At 44.2% G+C, this 17,889-nt stretch overlaps 2 protein-coding genes across 3 annotated transcripts in view; one reads left to right on the top strand and one right to left on the bottom strand.

Annotated features, from left to right (window-relative positions):
• The window catches only part of flrt1b (fibronectin leucine rich transmembrane protein 1b), a 23,254-nt gene extending 18,822 nt beyond the window's left edge, over nucleotides 1-4,432 (bottom strand). The window contains exon 1 of the mRNA XM_048231101.1: nucleotides 4,300-4,432. The gene's annotated coding sequence lies outside the window, so the exon portion shown is untranslated. The remainder of the gene's footprint in view (nucleotides 1-4,299) is intronic.
• The window catches only part of macrod1 (mono-ADP ribosylhydrolase 1), a 59,355-nt gene that overhangs the window by 28,325 nt on the left and 13,141 nt on the right, over nucleotides 1-17,889 (top strand). For both annotated transcript variants that reach the window (XM_048231104.1, XM_048231103.1), the window contains exons 4-5: nucleotides 8,420-8,449; nucleotides 16,408-16,524. In XM_048231104.1, the coding sequence (XP_048087061.1) occupies nucleotides 8,420-8,449; nucleotides 16,408-16,524 (147 nt within the window). The remainder of the gene's footprint in view (nucleotides 1-8,419; nucleotides 8,450-16,407; nucleotides 16,525-17,889) is intronic.

Here is a 17,889-nt window from a genome sequence, read left to right as displayed (position 1 = left end):
GGGAGCAGTGGTTCCTGTATAGACAAGGCTGCAGTGTTACATAATATAGAGGTAGCTTTATGAAGATACTCTGAACCTTCAGCTGCTAAGTAACATCTATATTGATAAGGACCGCTGACCGCAAAATTAAATTAGTCCAAATGCTGGATTTAGAGATCTTGCATCTGGAGGGTCTTTTCAAAGTCATGCAAATCCAACCACAGAACGTGGAAACCTATCATTTGGGTTGATTTGCTAATTAAGGCAATTAACTTTATGAAATAACATGAGTTTGTGGCTTTCTTATCCGTGCCACCAACCTGTGCATGCATAAAATTTATATTCTTATGGGTATAATTAGAGACTACATTCACCAGTGATATGTGTTTTCTAAATGACTATAGTGAAACCAAATAAGCGGCCCTTGCGAAATCTTTATGATCTTGAAAGTTTTAATTTCAAAGCAGTTGTTTCCTTGAATGCAACCTTAAAACTTTTAATGCAACTTTAAAACGCTTCCTTTTTTCTCTTCTGCCTGCCTGCCAGTTCAGTTCTCTTGAAGGACACCGATATGCACAAAAAAGACATTCCAATTACAACCTTAGTATTTTCACCGGCACAGCTGTTATTAGTTGATGGCCCACTACCAGAACCATTGTGCAATACTGAAAGTAATTATCACCTGTTCTTAATAATCTCTCCATGTGTGTGTCTGTGTGTGTTTACTGTGTGTGTGTGTGTGTGTGTGTCTGTGCGTGCATCTCATCTGGGTATGGATGGAAGGATGTGTTTACAGTGTATGCTCTCTGCTATACGTTCATGCGACTACACTTTCCGTGCTTGTGTTCCTTCTGATGGAAATACAGGACATTTTTCGCCATTCATCATCACATGCGCCATCACGTCATATGCATGATGGGTAATCTCTCTCTATCACTCGTTCTCTCTCTCTCTTTCTTTCTCTCTCTATCACTCTCTCTCTCTTTCTTTCTCTCTCTGTCGTGTCGCTGCTCATCAGTGGCAAAGCTCTCATCACCAGCAGCCCCACGGAGCCCTTGGCCCTGGCTGACATGAGGGCCACTCGGTGGGGGGGGTGAGCGGCAGGGGGTAGTGGGGGGGTTGGGGGGTTGGGGGGTTCAGGCAAACCACGTCCCCGTCAGCCCTGCCACATGAAGCACTGATATGCTTCCAGGGCTGCACCCAGATTCCACACAGGCCTTTCAGACATACGCAGGGCCGGAACAGGCCAAGAGCGCACGCACGCACACACACACACACACACACACACACACACACACACACACACACACACGCTCACGCTCACGCTGTGCATTTCCCCCATTCTGATACTCGCAAGCAGATTAAAATAGACTTTCACTCCATGGGGTTAAATAAATAAATAAATAAATAAATAATAAATTTGGGACAATGACATTCATGCCAAATGTGAGCTGTGGTTTCCCCCACCCTGTGGTATTTTTGGGCTGGAGATTTAGCCTTCATGCTAAATGCCACTGATCTGGGATGGTTGGAAGCCCTAATCTGACTAGCACCCTCTCTCATCCACTCTCTCTCTCTCTCTCTCTCTCTCTCACGCTCTTTCACAGACATACTCACTTTCTCTCTCTCTCTCTCTCTCTCTCTCTCTCTCTCATGCTCTTTCACAGACATACTCACTTTCTCTCTCTCTCTCTCTCTCTCTCTCTCTCTCTCTCTCTCTCTCTCTCTCTCTCTCTCTTTCACAGACATACTCCGCTTTCTCTCTCTCTCTCTCTCTCTCTCCAGCTCTTTCCACAGACATGCTCACTTTCTCTCTCTCTCTCTCTCTCAATGCTTTTCACAGACATTACTCCTTTCTCTCTCTCTCTCTCTCTCTCTCTCTCTCTCTCTCCGACTTTCCACAGACATACTCACTTTCTCTCTCTCTCTCTCTCTCTCTCTCTCACTCATTCTTCCTGTTCCTGCCATTTTATGTCTTTCCCTCCTTTTTCTCTTTTCCCCCCTGTTTTCCCTCTCTCCCTTTCTCTCTCGTCTCCTCGCCCCTCTCTCCCTTTCTCTCTCGTCTCCTCGCCCCTCTCCCCTATCTCTCTGACTGCGCTGTGTGACTAACATTTTAATCTGAAGTCTCTTACTGTAAGGCCCCTGTGAGCTTGTGTAATCGGAGGCCTCTGTGCGTGTGTGTGTGTGTGTGTGTGTGTGTGTGTGTGTGTGTGTGTGTGTGTGTGTGTGCGCGTGTGCATTTCTCTTGGCTAATCCCTGCCACTGCACTGGATGTGTTGGATCCTCTAGATCTCCTGGGTCCAGGGTCTGTGCACAGCGCTGATGTGACTTCTATTTTCTGAGCACATCAAAAAATGTGCATGAAGGCGTTGCCTGGAGCATCGAATCATGACAGTTGAACTGTTTATTAAGGAGCTACAGCATGGTGTCTGTGTGCTTGCTTGCTTGCTTTCGTGTGTGTGTATTCATCTTCATATGTACATCTGTGAGAGAGGTTTTGAGTGAGAGTGAAACGGCTAGCTCCCATGCTGTTTCTGTGGTACCAGCACGTGCTTACATGATGGTGGGTGGCAATGCATTTGTGTGCCCTGCAGTTAAGTGTGCGTACAGTATGTGTGTTTGTGTGTGTGTGTTTGTATGTATGTGTGTGTGTGTGTGTGTTTGTGTGTGTGTGTACTGTATGTGTGTGACTGAGATCAAGTGTCCTCACGTAGCTGGCATGATGATGGTCGATGAACACTGGCCAATCAACAAAATTCCCACTGTTTTCTGGCTGTCACCCAAAAGAACAAAAGAAAGTAGTAAGACGTTTGTATGTGTGTTTGTGCATGTGGTGGGAGAGAGAGAGAGAGAGAGTCTCTGTATGTGTGTGGGAGTGTGTGTGTGTGTGTGCAAGCAATACTAGGAAGAGGGGATGTCATCATCAGCAGACAAGGACACATCTGAACACTCTAACTTTTCTATTTTTCTCTCTCATTCTCTCTCTCTCTCTCTCTCTCTCTCTCTCTCTCTCTCTCTCTCACTCACACACACACACACACACACACACACACACACACACACTCACCACAATGTGAAAATTCATTTCTTTTAATGTGCCCCTCTCTGTTACTTTGTCTATTACATAAGCAACAGCTGCCCCAGTTTTGTCGAATCTTTCTACTCCGTTTCTGGCAGTTCCTTTTTTCCCTTCCCAAAGATATTTGTCAGGACTCCTTTGAGTGGCATACAAGAAATGTTAGAGCGCTAGGGGAGGGGGGTCTGATTCTCTTGTACCATTAATTAATCTTTGTATAATAACTCCTTGTTCCTGTACTGGGTAATATTCTCGTAGATGTTTTTCCTGTATCATAAATTCAGGGGAAGTGTAGAGAGTTTAATGGGAAGGTAGAGATGGGAGAGGGGGAGTTTAAATGTGGCATTAAATGAGGGAATGAGAGCTTGTCAATCAATCCATTCTCACTCTTTAAAATTCTCTCCAATGCTTTGGGCATGAAGGAGTGATGTGGAGAGTGGAGATGAAGGCATGGCTAATGATAACCATTAAGTTGGTCTGTATTATGCCCTGTAGACACTCATACTTTTGGAAAATAATCAGGTGATAAACTTCTTACTCATTGTCACTGACATACATATACGGCTTAATATGTGTTAACAGACCCGTGACCCTTTTGTAACAGCACACTCACACTCCCTACCTCTCCCTCTCCTCTCTCTTTCTCTCTCTCTCTCTCTCTCTCTCTCAAACACACACGCACAGAAACAAACAACCACCATCACCATCATCATCATCTAGACCCGCAAAACCTGCTCCCGGTTCTCAATCAGTACAGTACGTGTTGAGCACACGCGCACTCACGCCCACACATGCATACTGAGTCGCGCGCTAACGTCCCATACATACTACTGTAGATCCAATGGTCTATGTGCGCGCCACACATCTCACAATTCAACATCAATCCAAGCAGAACTATTCAGTCGTCCGCTGTCCGTGAGTGTGGCATAATAATATCAGTATTATGTGAAAATCGTGAATCGATTTAAACACGAGCTGCAATCTTTGCCCTGTATATGGCTCCAAAAGGACGCCAAGACTCACTGCCCTGAAATTCTGTCCTCACTGCCCTGAAATCCTGTCCTTAAACCTGCATTTGTCATTCCAGTCTAATATCTCCGACGCACGGTCCATGATCCAGGGCAAATTAAACAATGCCTCTCTATAGCCAGGACTGGCGGCATAGTGTTATCCATGAGAAAACAAGTGGCGCTTTAAACGCTGAAAGTGGTTGAGTAAAGGAAAAAAAAAACACAACAGCGTACCTTTTAAAACCGCTGATTTCTCTGTCTTCTGTCTGAAATGTCTTTTTTGCCTTGGCTGTTGCATGAGGTATCGCTGGTCTGGTAGCTCCTCAGAAATTGCCGTGCCCGTCAGAAAGACGCTGGACCGCTCGCACAGGACTCGAATTCCGAATGAACAGCGCTTCAGCGACTCTCCCCCAGTCTCAGCGCGATGCGCCCACGCCTCCACCCTCTCTTCTGTCCTCATGTAAAGCGAATTTGGGTGAACTTTGGTTAGCAAAACGCAACACTGACGCCAAATTATTATTTTTTATTTCACTCTCTGTGTTGCTAGCCTTTTCTTACACTATTAAAATATGCGTCTTTGACTCTCTCTCGTGTCTTTCTTTCTTTCTCTGTCTGTCTGTCTGTCTCTCTCACTCTCTCTCACACACACACACACACACACACACACACACACTTGCTCTCTGTCATATCCCAGCATTTGATTATCCAGCATTTTGGACACATAGAGCCCTGGGTGTTTTTGTTTTGCTATGGATTACTGTTAATTCAATGCAGAAACCATTGCATTAGTTGAAGTAGATTACTGTAGATGTCTCTGTGTGTGATAACTCTCACCTTATTTGACTCCATTGTTAGCCATACAATTGCATGGATGTAAATCGTAAAAGAATAACATGGATTGTTTTGCTGTAACACTATTGTAGAGATGTTTGAGATGAGTTCTTGTTTTGAGATGGTTTAACGGTTTATACAGATAATGGATGCCCTCCAAGTTATAGCTGTGTGTGTGTGTGTGTGTGTGTGTGTGTGTGTGTTTATTTGTTTGTTGGTGTGCATGCGTGTGTGTGGTAGCAGGAGGTGTCAGTGTGCCAATGGGCCAGCAGGATGGTGGAGTGTGTCAGACATTGGAGACATCTGTTCACACACACACTCACACACTCTCTTGCACACACAAACACACACCGTGGCCACACACTGTTCAAATATTCCCTGCTCTGCTCACTTCCTCCAGCATCTTGTTATTTTTGCTAATAGCTCATTTGTAGTTCTGGCTATCTCAGTTCCGCTCAGATAATATTTACCCTCCATTGTCCAGTGTTATATTTATTTTCACAAGTTAATTTGACCCTCTGCTTGAACATATTGAGGAATGTGGAATGTGCATGTATGTAGGAGAGAGACTGCTGAATCCTGCCCACATAAACACTCTATAGTGTTATACATGCCTCTATCTTGATCTTCCTTTGCCATACTGTACTGTGTAGACATGCATTGTGAATGATAGAAATAAAAAAAACAGTTCACACACACACACACATACACACACAATCCAATTGTGCCAGAATGAACAGCAAGAATAGGCAAAAGTGAAACGTATTGGATGGCAATCTGACACGAGTAGGAAAGAGAAGCGCAAAAACAAACAGGTTGCGGTGGGGCTCTGGGATTTGGAGGCGAGCGAGCGAGAGAACCAGAAAATAAGACAAGGAGTGGGGTGTGAGGGGTGGGGGGAGGCAAGGATGGGGTGGGAGGAACTGCCTTACTTAATATTTACTGTACCTTTCATTTTCCTAATGTGTACATAGTTGCGTAGGTGGTAAAGAAATAATATTGGCACGAGTATGATTGTTCCCTACAGTTATTCAGACTGATAAAAAACTAGCAGAAGTCATGTCCAGCATAATGTGCTACAGAGAAAGCCATTTCCAGTGCATAAGTTTTATGTGATCTCGGTATATCTTTGAGACTTCACATCTTTTCCTTTAAAATTCTCTTGATCCCACTGCTGATTTCTTTATCTCTCTCACACCAGTGGCCATCTGACATTTCATTTTTTTTTTGACCCAACCATTCATCAGTTACTTTTCACTTTTTTCCTTTTTTTCTGTCTTGATTCTTTTCAGAGAAAGGCTTTGACCAAAAAGTAGTCTTAGTCACTCACTCTTTCACATTCTCTCAGCATTCTCACTCACTCGATCGCTCCCATTCTTTCAAATTCTCTGTCTCTGTCTGAACTTGAAAATCGTTTGCTTTTCCTACCTCAGTGATGCAGCAAGGACCTCTGTGTTATTCTCCTCCTTTAGTGATGGCCCCAGAAATCAAGCACTCCCTCTCCCTTTCTCCCTCGTTCTCCCTCTCCCTCTCTCACTCTCTCTCTTTCTCTCTCTCTCTCTCTCTCTCTCTTTCTCTCTCTCTTTCTCCCTCTCGCTCTCTTTCTCAGTCCCATCTGTGTTCCCCTACCTTCTTCCACCCCCTCCTCCGTACCTCTTTCCATTCAGTGTGTGTTTGTGTGTGTGTGTGTGTGTATGCTTGCGTCACCAAGTGTGTGGAGGTAGTGTGTGTGTGTGTGTGTGTGTGTGTGTGTGTGTGTACACAAGTTTCTTTGCCCTCCCATGTGGTCTGTGTATTTTCATATTCCCCCTTTATAAATTCAGCTGATCCTGACAAGGTTCTAATTGCTGTTCTTGGGGAAGAAATATTGCCAGCGAGTATAAATAATTTCTCCTCAATTTTGCAATCTTTGGGGAGTATCATCAAATGTGGCATTTTTACAACCTAGCGGCTTAGTCCCCAGTGAATGGGAGGATCGGCTTTGCAATCTGTCTCAGTTTAAGTCATTAGAGATGGAGTGGTTAGTGAACTCACCCCTCACCTGACACTGTTATCATGTCATGTTGCTGCCCCGCTGGGTGTTCTGTGTAACCATCTTCCACCCATATCCGGGGGAGCAGAGCACATGGAAGGGGTTTGACAGATGGCAAATCCCTTTCCCTGGGGTATCAACAGTTAACTGCCTTGCGTTGTTGTCATTTGTGATCTGTCTCTCTCCATCTCTCTCTCTCTCTCTCTGTCTCTCTCTCTCCCTAGTTTCTATTTGTTCTGTTCTTTCCTTGGTATCCTCTGATTTTCCCCCTCTCTCCCTGTTATCTCTCCTCATGTCGTTTTCCCTCTGACAGGCAGATGGGGAGAGAGGCAAAATGTATCTACTCTTTCGCTCTTCCCTCTTTCCCTGTCATCCCTCTCTTTTTCACTCTAATCTCTTCTCTCTCTCTGTCTCTCTTTCTGTCTCTTTTTCTCAACATCTTTCTGTTCGTCTTTCCCAGACACTCTGTGTAATTAACTAGGTTTCAGTAACAAACCTTTGGGCTTTGGGTTGCTATGGTTACCCCTCTATCCATATTCGTGTGCCTCTCTTAGTAACTGTGTGTGTGTGTTTGTGTGGTTGTACATCTTCACGTGTGTGTGTGTGTGTGTGTGTGTTTATGTTTGTGTATGTGTCTGTGGTTGTACATGTCTTTATGGGTGTGTGTCTGTGTGTGTGGTTGTGCATGTGTGTGTGGTTGTACATGTCTTTGTGTGTGTGTGTGTGTGTGTGTGTGTGTGTGTGTGTGTTTGCGGAAGCACATGTATAATTGCACATATGGACAGGAGCAGTTTGGCTAAACTGCTCTTCCTGGATGAGCTCTGGCTTTATGGCTGGCACAGTGAAGCAAACTCGTGTCGCCATTTTTATGTTCGTCTTCAGCAGATCCAATGAATTTCTAATGTGGGACTGTTAATCAGCTATCAAATTGCTCGTTCATAATTTATTCGTCCAGTCGCTGATCATAAACCCTCACATTCAGAACAGCTCTCTTGTGGCTGAGGGCTTAATGTCAAAATTAATTACTTGTTGTTTCTCCAATTTATCCCGGGCAAGAACACAATGCAATGTTCATTGATACTAGAAGCCACTTGTCATAAGACATTATGTCTTAAACCCACTGTCTGAATTGATTATTTTTGTTTGTTCTGCTGTTGTTTAAAACATGACTTCAATTTTGTCCACTCATTTGTTATTGTCCAAGACAAAAATTAGCAAAACTTAAACAGATGCATGCATTGTGTTGTACAATAGATCTTTGACAATATTCCTGACTGCATTGATGAAAAGGACATTGATTTTGTGAGTCGTGAGCATCTAAAGTTCGATATGTTTGACCCCATACTCTAAAGGTCAGACGGTTTGGGAGAGGGTAGCCTGGGTTAATGTCAGTTGCCTTTGATGATTGTCTTGTCAATAGCGTGCATCTTGTTTGCAAAATGACAAATATGTTCACAATCTAATCAGTCTTTTTTCTCTTTGTCTTTTTAGCAAACAAATCATTGCTGGGCGGAGGTGGAGGTAAGCCTTTTCTTATTTGCATCCATTTCATCTCGTCTGTTTTCCATGCCGCTCTCTCACTCACTCTCTTTTAATATCACAGTCTGGGGGGTCAGTAACAAGGAGGAGGGCGCAGAGCAACAGAATGTGATAAAAGAGAAGCAAGCTGAAGAGAGTGAGAGAGAGATGGGGAGAGAGAGGGGGGAGGTAGATGGAGGTGCGGAGGTGAGACAAATTAGCTGGTGGTGAGCCAGAGCAAAACGTAAGGATCAGCAAGGGGCCAGGAGGGATAAAAAAAAATGAGAGAAAGAAGAATTTTAAAAGAGAGAGAAAAAATGAGAGAAAGAAGAATTTTAAAAGAGAGAGAAGAAAGTATTGAAGGAGAGAGGGGAGGCGGCAGAGAGAGAGAGAGAGAAATGGCAAAAAACGAGAGAGAGGAGCGTATGCAGAATGAGCAAGAGAGAGGGAGAGATGTTGGGCAGATGGGACATGTTGGGCTGCCGGAGGCGTGGAATCTCACTGCGGCACTTCTGATGGTTGTCTCGTTCTGGCGAGAGCACAGACCACCAATTTGAGGAGCGCATGACTGGCGCGCCCCACCAGCCCCTCTCAACACCCCTCCAAGCCACGCGCACAAAAGAGCCGCTTCATCTCCGACACCGCCGACACTTGTTGCCGCCGAACAAGCGTAGCGAGAGGCCTCCCAAAAAGAGAGCAGCTCCTCCACCCAGGGTTCCAATTATCCCCTCTGCCTCATAGCGTGGCGAGCCGGCCTGCTTGGAGCCTCTCACACTGTGACTGCAGGCCTGTGCCGCTCTGAACGTACCCTGAAGTCAAGAGTCTCTACAGCCATCCATTTACACTCACTTAAGTTGCTTCATCGTGTGGTGGCTCTTAAATATACATGTCATCTCCGTTTTTGTCAGTGCTGGTTTTTCAGTGTAGGTGATGAGACGAGGCATATGTAATTCCAGGTTTTGTCTCTGTAGGTTCAGACTCTTGGTGAGAAGCAAAGTCATTACCAATTTCTTCCATTATGATTACTTCCATATGTTCATTTTAAATAAATGCATAGCAAACATCAAAAACACATCACATTTGATTCACTCTGCATTAGTCTCTAAATGAGTTGGTCTCAATTAGACTTAATGTGTTTTCCCACTGTTTAATGTGGAATGACATTTATTTTGCTGACCATTGTAATAGTCAGTAAATGGGTACCAGCTAAAAGAACTAGATTTTAGGCTTTTAAAAGTAGATGTTATCGCTCCACACTAGTCTGAGGTAAGGAATTGTTTATTAGGAGCGAACAAAGTGTTTTGCCATTGGCTTCCTCAGGTTCGCTCTCCTTTCTCCTTTTTATATTTATATGAAATTATTGCACCGATCCAGCTTTTTCAGTCTCGATACCGATACCGATGCCTGAGCTTTGTGTATCGGTCGATACCCGATATCGGTCGATACCCGATATCGATCCAATACCATTGTTGAATTAAAATATACCTCACCATGTGGAAGAGACTAAAGGCATCAGGCGTGACTTAAACATTACTCTCCCTAACTAAACATTTCTTCCTAAGACAAAATGTAACACAATAACACTTATTTCAATATATAAATGTAATTGGTTGTTGTTATTATTATTATTATTATTATTATTATTGTTGTTGTTGTTATTATTATTGTTGCAATATTACACAATTACAACAATATTATACATTAAAAAATTGTGAACCAGCAGCAACTTGGAGCAGCATTCAAATTCAAGTTCACAGTTATTACCAAATAATAAATCTAATAAGCAAACATAAAACACACAACATTTGTCTTCCACCAAAAAACAACGTTGTGCAGATAAAAATCCCAAGCTAGTGATATACATTAAAACACCACTACCAAAATGTTTTACATCACTAATCACCCTCGAAACATACCCATTGTGGTGCAGTCCGGTTTCCTCATGACAACCTATGAAGTTCACATGGAGTTTGAATGGTAGTGAAGATTTCAACAGCCAGTGTGAACGTTTGCATTTCTTGATACAAGGCAAAGTTTATACAGATAAGAGATGAAAATGACAATGTATTTGGTTTGAGTATTTTGTGTTGAACATCACACATTTCATTTGTTGCCTAAAAATGGCACAAAAGCCCATGCAGATCGTAATTAATCAATGGCAAATGGTGGTTAATAACATCATGAATAGTAAACCAGAAATATAAAGCCTGGCAAACCGTAATGACAATGATGTAGCCTAATGACAAACACTAAATTAAATAGTGGCAGCAAAAGGCGAGTTGCGCGCTGTGTGTACAGGATGCCACGGCTCAGTCCAGGAAATTGAAGTAGGCTAACAGATCGGCCCATGGATCTGCTCAATTTCCCCCGATCCAGCTATTTTGTCAATATCGGGGCCGATATCCGATCTTAATATCGGATCGGTGCACCCCTACTTATTATGCCTTTCTTGTATGTGAGCACATAGTGTTATGCAGCCAAATGGCACTGCTTGTGCACGTTTGTGTGTGTGTGTGTGTGTGTGTGTGTGTTTGGATGATGTTAATTAGACTGGACATAATGCTCAATTACTTACTGATCACACCTGTACTCCCAGTAAAAACATACAGGGAATCTACAGTATTTGAACCTCACCTAACTCTCAAAGAGAAAGAGATTCCTCTGATTACAGTTACTCTTTTTTGACAACCGATTCCTTGTAAGAGATATTCGACTGACTTTACAGACCTCCTTAGGACACCAGAAACTGAAATTCAATTCAACCATTCAAGGATTTTACCCAAATAGTCCTGTGAGATTGAAAAAAAGGTAGCAATCTCAGTGACAGCTTTAAATCACAGGTCTGGGAAGAAATGAATGTAAAATGGCCTCAAAGGACAGTCTGTTCTCAGCTGCCATCACCTACCATAAAGCACACCACCTACTATGCTTGCAAATAGCTCCAGCAGTGAGCAGCCCCTTGTGGAGTAGAGCCATTGTGTAGTGTGGAGTCAGATGGAGTAGAGTAGTGCTTGCTTGTGGGTGTTCCTTTCAGTGGATGCCACCTTGCTCTGCCGCTTGGTACTGTGGACACACTCAGCAGTGCGGAAATTGACATGCGTTTAGAATAAACAGCACCTTCTGCCAGCTTACCTTGGGCTTTGTGTGTTGGAGCTCTTGTGTGCTGATGTTTGGGGAAAAGTGTGTGTGTGTGTGAGAGAGAGAGACTGCATTTGTGTGAAAGCAAGACTGTGCCCATCCATGTGTGCCTCTGTGTGCATGTGTGCGTGGCCGCATGCATGTTAGTGTTAAGTGTCTGGCCATGAGCAAATCAATATGCGTGATAAATCTCTGGCTTCCAAATCCCTCCAGGCTGGCGCCGGTGGTGACACACACCCCTCGAGCTGCGCCACGCCACGCTATGCCGCGCTCGTCTGTCTGTGGTGACGTGGGCTTCACGCGCGGCCTCCAGCTCTAGCTCCAGCTCCAGCTCGGAGCCTTGGCAGCAAGGCAAATGGGATTGATTTAGTTGTGACCTTCGCCTTGTCATTTTAAACCCACTCTGTCTGAGCGTGCCTCTGCATCTCGCCCATCACTTCCTTAGTCTCTGCTCTCTCTCTCTCTGCACTCTCACTCTCTATCCCTCCCTCTCTCCCTCTTTATCCCTCTCTCTCTCTCTCTCCACTCCTGCACTCTCTTCCTGCCTGCTCTCTGTTCATCTGTCTCCACATGCTCATCGCTCACTCTCTCCCTGTCACTCTCACTAACCAGCTCTGTGTGTGTGTGTGTGTGTGTGTGTGTGTGTGTGTGTGTGTGTGTGTGTGTGTGTGTGTTGATTTCCTCTGCTCTCTCCCCATCCCTCTCCTATTATCTTGCGCTCTTCCTTCACTTGCTTCACTTCATCTTTGTCTCACTCCGGGGTTTTTGTTTTGCGTGCTGGTTCTCTCACCTGTACTGGCCTCCAGAGGTTTGTTAAGACTTGGAAAACCGGGGTGATAATTAGGCAGGGACTGAAAGTGCATTAGCAAGACAGACTGTCTCTGCATTAAGAAGAATAAAATAAAGAGACGGCAAATGCTTTTCTGTGTGTGTGGGGTGGGAGGTGGTTTTGTGTGTGTGTGTGTGTGTTTGTGTGTGTTTGTGTGAGAGAGAGAGAGAGCGTGCAAGAGAGAGAGAGCAGGAGAAAGAAACCAAGGAAAGTGTGTGCGTACATGAGTGAATATTGTTACAGGAGCGATGAATGGTGGATGTTTGAATGAGGAGTGTTAAAAGAGTCAGAAATGAAGAATTGACAGTGAAGTAGGTAAAGAAAGGAGAGGTGAGGAAGAGCTGTGTGAAGAGAGGGCAAAGCAGCGAGAGTGAGAGAAAGGAGGATAGATGGATGAATGAATGGATGAATGAGCGATCAGGGAGAGTGTGAGGGAGGTATGGAGGGGGTGGGTGGACAGGTAATTGGTAGAGATGCACCGATATGGAATTTTAGGGCCGATAACGATAACCGATATTTATTGGTTTGTTGTGGCCGATACCGATACGATAACCGATAATATTACTCTTGAAAAAAAATTGTGAAAAGTGATTTGGGGAAAGCATTTAATAAGCATAATTTCATTGCAGTAATTTGACCTACCACCAAATGATGGACAGAACTCATAATAGTCCTCAATAGTGCGGCAGTCAACAACATAACAGTAGCCTAGCCCTACAGTATGTGTGGCTCCTTTAAGTGAACCTGACATCAGTGAATTGCAAGTGATGGCTAGAGAGTATGAATATGAGAGTTGGACTAAACACTCATAAACGGCTCAGATGGGAATAAGCTACAGTATAGTGACCAAATCAGAGTTTGTGAGGGAAACTTATGTTTAGTTTCAACTGAATAAAGCTGCAACTCCTCAGACTGTATCTTATGTCCGTCTACTCTGTTGCGCACAGCCTGCTGCAGCAGAAATGAAATGGGTTAGAAGGTTTTAATAACTTATTATGATGACCTGTCTGGAACTGAAGCAGATAATACTAAAACACAACTTAGAACTAGGCCTACTTATGTACTCGTCCCACTAACGAGTTTGCTTATTTGTTTCCCCGATCAGCGCGGTAATGTGCAAACACACCAGCACAAGACGGCTCTAGATAGGGCTGAGCTCTGCTCTGGTAAGGTTAAATAGCGGATCATTCACGAGACGATTTTGAGATGCACAGATTCCCAAATGAACGCATATCCACAGATTTTGTTAGAGTGGTGAAATACATTCACACCGCTGACATTATATTGAGGAAAAAGTATAACCAATCTCAAGTAGCTCAGTGTAGCCAGACAGACCTTACGTAGGCCTAAATTAGGACTTTAAAATATCGGCGCCAAATTATCGGCCAGAATTCTGTTATCGGACCGATAATAATAATTTCATTTTTTCACTTATCGGCCAATAATATATCGGCCGCCGATATATCGTGCATCCCTATAATTGGGGAGTGTGCGGGGGTGTATAGTAGCCTGGGATGCACTGCAGGTTAATATGACCCCGATGATGTTTTTCTAATACACTCTAGAGAACACTGAACAAAATGCCAATTTGATAGCCAGAGCAGGGAGAGGAGTTCCACAAAAAAAAACCCAGAGATGAAAATCAATCTTTAAAAAACCCACAGAAATTACACCATTTCAACCACGCGTTTGGACCCCATATTGTTTCAGATGGCATTTTAAATTTGTCCGCAATTAAGCGCTCGGCTCAAATCCCCGGGTGTTCTCAATTAATCCACTGCTAAAAAATCATAGAGGATGTCAAAAAAAGTCTTATGCTCCCAGAACTCCAAAAAGCCTATTGTTCTAAATTCAGCCGCCACCGAGTATCCCGCTTGCTCTGAGTACACGGTGACATTTCCCTCTTGTTACTGTGAAAATGTTGCATAAATGCGATAAAGTTGGCACAGTTGCAGCTGCATCCCCCGTTTTAAAGCCTCTCCATGCTACAGACATCCTTGTGTTCTAAAAACTCACAAATTCACAAAGATGGCAAGGACACAATTACATTTTCTATTGATTGTGCCTCCCTCATTCTTTGTGTGACACAAAAAAGAGAATGTGTGTGTGTGTGTATTTGATTGTGTACTTTTGTTATGTCCTTGAGTTTGGCCAGATCGGGATTGTGGATGACATCCAGTTTGAGACTAAACCGATTGGCCAACTGGACCAGACCAAAGCAAGCGATCTCAGCTCCCTCGCAGGGACTTTGGGAGAGGCCAAACAGATGTTGCCGCAGCCTTCTGGACGCCCCTTGCTAATGGTTGCCATGGTGACCAGCCTTGGCCAATAAGTGGATGGCATTCCGTCCGACTGGTGTTAATCAGCACTAACAGTCTTCACTCTTGACCAATCCAAAATGAGATTATCTGCAGAGGAAGCGCGATAGTGACTAGCCCATTCTCCATGTGACGGATCCAACACTGCCAGCACTGGAGTGGATGTGTTTTTAGCTGAATGCAATTTGTACTGTGTGTGCGTGCGTGCGTACATACCATACGCGTTCGTGTACGCTTATAGAGGAATGTATGCTTAAATACCTCTTTGTGTGAGCCAACTACGAGTGAATAACGCCCCAGGCATATGCTTTCAAATGCATTCCAAGCCCCCAGCCAGGTATAATGTGGTGCCAATTAGCACTTACTAACAAGAGGCGTGCATGCGTGTGTAATGATAGAAAGGTGTGCGTTGGATGATGGTGCAGGATGGTAGCGCGGTCCCTAAGGTGGGTGCAGTGCACTCACTTGTACCTGTCTTCTCTCTTCCTTCTCCTCTCCTCCTTCTCCTCTTCTCCTCTTTTCCTCTTATCCTCATTCTCTTCCTATATCCTTTGCCCTTACTCCAACATCCCACCACACACACACCGGAACTTCCTAGGCTTTAACACTGGGTACAAGTCACTTCCTCGCTCTTTTACTTCATCACTCCATCATCTTCTTGCTCTCTCTCTCATTTTTCACTCTCTCTCTCTTGCTCTCTCTCACTTTTGCTCTCTCTTTCCTCTTCCTCTCCACACTGTTTGTTTGTCTGCTCTCTCTCACTCTTGCACTCTCACTCTTGCTCTCTCTCACTCTTGTACTCTCTCACTCTTGCTCTCTCTCACTTTTGCTCTCTCTTTCACTCTTGCACTCTCTCACTCTTGCTCTCTCTCTCATTTTTTCACTCTCTCACTCTTGCTCTCTCTCTCACTGTTTGTCTGGGCCTCTGGTGGCTCCGTTTTCATTCTCTCTTGTTCTTCTCTGGCAAGACACACTCTCATCTTCTCCCTCCCTACGTTCTCCATTCTCCAGCTATTCCCACGTATGCCAACTCCTCCGTCACCTCACCCTCTCCCCTCCTCTGGATTTTTTCTTTCACCCCTTTTTTCTTACCCCCCTCTGTGAGAGAGAGTAAGTACTGGGCTCCTTATCACCCTAGGCAGGTATGATAGCACGCTCTCAGCTTCACAGCCACACCATCAACCACAGGTATCAACTTACCATCATGTTATTACCCCAATGATGCATGTTATGGTATATATCATATAAAAAATATTTAAAAAAAATAAACAACAGTATCCAGACTCTCACTAAACAGTGCATTTCATTTACACATTTTCATGTAACTAGGGGTATCAGAGGAGATAGAAATGATTACAGTGCATTTCCTGGAAATTGTACACTTTTAGTGAAGTAGTCTCTCCATGTGTGTAATGACAATAATACTCATGAAAAGGAGATCCACTGTGCAATGCAATAAGGGCTTCATTATGGGCAAATTGTCAGGCACAGTTGTGAATATGGTTGAAGGCTTTTCAGCTTCTGTCCTTTATGAAATCTCATTTGGTAATTTCCACATCTTGAGTTACGCCTTTTTTTTACGTTCTTTTTACCACTGTCATCTTCTCTCTCATCCATTATTACTACAGCATATTATTTCTGTTGAGCATTAACATGAATGTGAATCTCCCCTACAGTGGATGGAGCCATTCATCGTGGAGCCGGGCCACTGCTGAAGAAGGAATGTGCCACGCTGGGAGGCTGTGAAACAGGGGAGGCCAAGATCACCGGAGCATATGGCCTGCCAGCTAAACGTGAGTCACCTGCCTTGTTTATACCTTGGTTGCTCCCCCAAATAACTAAGATGATCTGCAGTGGTACAAAATTCATCAATAATATTTATCCAAAGTACTTACAAGTCAGAGAATCTGTTTTGCTGGAGCAGAAGGCCTCTATCCAGTGAAGAACTCTTGAGATAACGCGTAACCACTCATGTCAAATACATTTGAAAGGACGCGTTGCATAAATATCAACGTTGGCATGGTTACCATATAGGAAGGAACTAAATCCTTTGCGGCCCACGTGACAAACACGATGTGCACAGCAGGTCACTAGTGTTTCATGGGAAAGATCACGTATATAGGAACAGACAGCTGATAGGGGTGTGGCCTGTCAGTCATCCGATGATGGCGTTCTTCCACAAACTAAACTGTCTCCTGACATGAATGATATATTACAAGGGAATAGGGAGCAGAGTACATCATGTACAAGCAGGGTTATTGTTATGGTAACAGGAAAGGCAGATGATTTCTGTATTATGAGAAAATGCGGTACGTATATTCTATAACAGTCTGCTACAGTGCTCAGTGTGAACTCAAAATGATATTTCATATTGGCCCAGTTGTCCACCTGTGTAGAAAAACTGAAGCGAAAGTTCAGTCTTCCTATTATTTCCTTGTTTTTTTGCATCCCAATATATACCCCAGTGTCCCATATGAAATGGCAGATATTTTTTAGAAGTAAATGAATGAGAGAGTTTTTGGACGGCTCAGGCACCATGTATTAGTGGTGTTTGTGTCCACAGTCCTGGAGGTGTTTTGGCTGACGGAGGTGCTGAACACCCCTGGTGAGCTTTGGATGGTGGCTGTCATCAAAGGAGGAAGACATGAGAGTACTCAGAGCAGGGAGCTGAGGGTGGACAGCCTCACACTTCCGTGTGTGTGTGTGTGTGTGTGTGTGTGTGTGTGTTTGTCTGTTTCATGTGTGTGTGTGTTCTCCATTGCCCTCTCTTGACCTTGCAGGTGAGGTGGGCCTGGCTAATCTCCTGACAGGGATGTTGTGTGTTTATTCACAGCAAACTGGACTCTAGGCCACCCTGCAGCACTGACCGCAGGCCAGAGCTGAGCCATCAGCTTAGGCTTTCTCTCTCCCTCTCTCCCTCCCTCCCTCCCTCCATCTCTCCCTCCCTCCATCTCTCCTTTCCTCTTTCTCTCTCTCTCTCTTCCCCCCTCCTTCTCTGTCTTAGTGGGAGTGTGCAGTAATTATGTAGTCAGACAGTGTTTACAGATGCAAGTGCACTTTAATTTATTCCCACACTTAGCAGTAATTTCCCTACCTAATTTATGACCCCTCCTTACCTTGCCCTGTCAAGTTTAAAGGGAATGGGGGTTGGATGCACA

The sequence above is a fragment of the Alosa alosa genome, chromosome 21, assembly GCF_017589495.1.
Source record: "Alosa alosa isolate M-15738 ecotype Scorff River chromosome 21, AALO_Geno_1.1, whole genome shotgun sequence".
Classification (NCBI taxonomy): domain Eukaryota; kingdom Metazoa; phylum Chordata; class Actinopteri; order Clupeiformes; family Clupeidae; genus Alosa; species Alosa alosa.
Note: the sequence above shows the minus strand (reverse complement) of the source record. Positions and strands in the feature narration are given on the sequence as shown.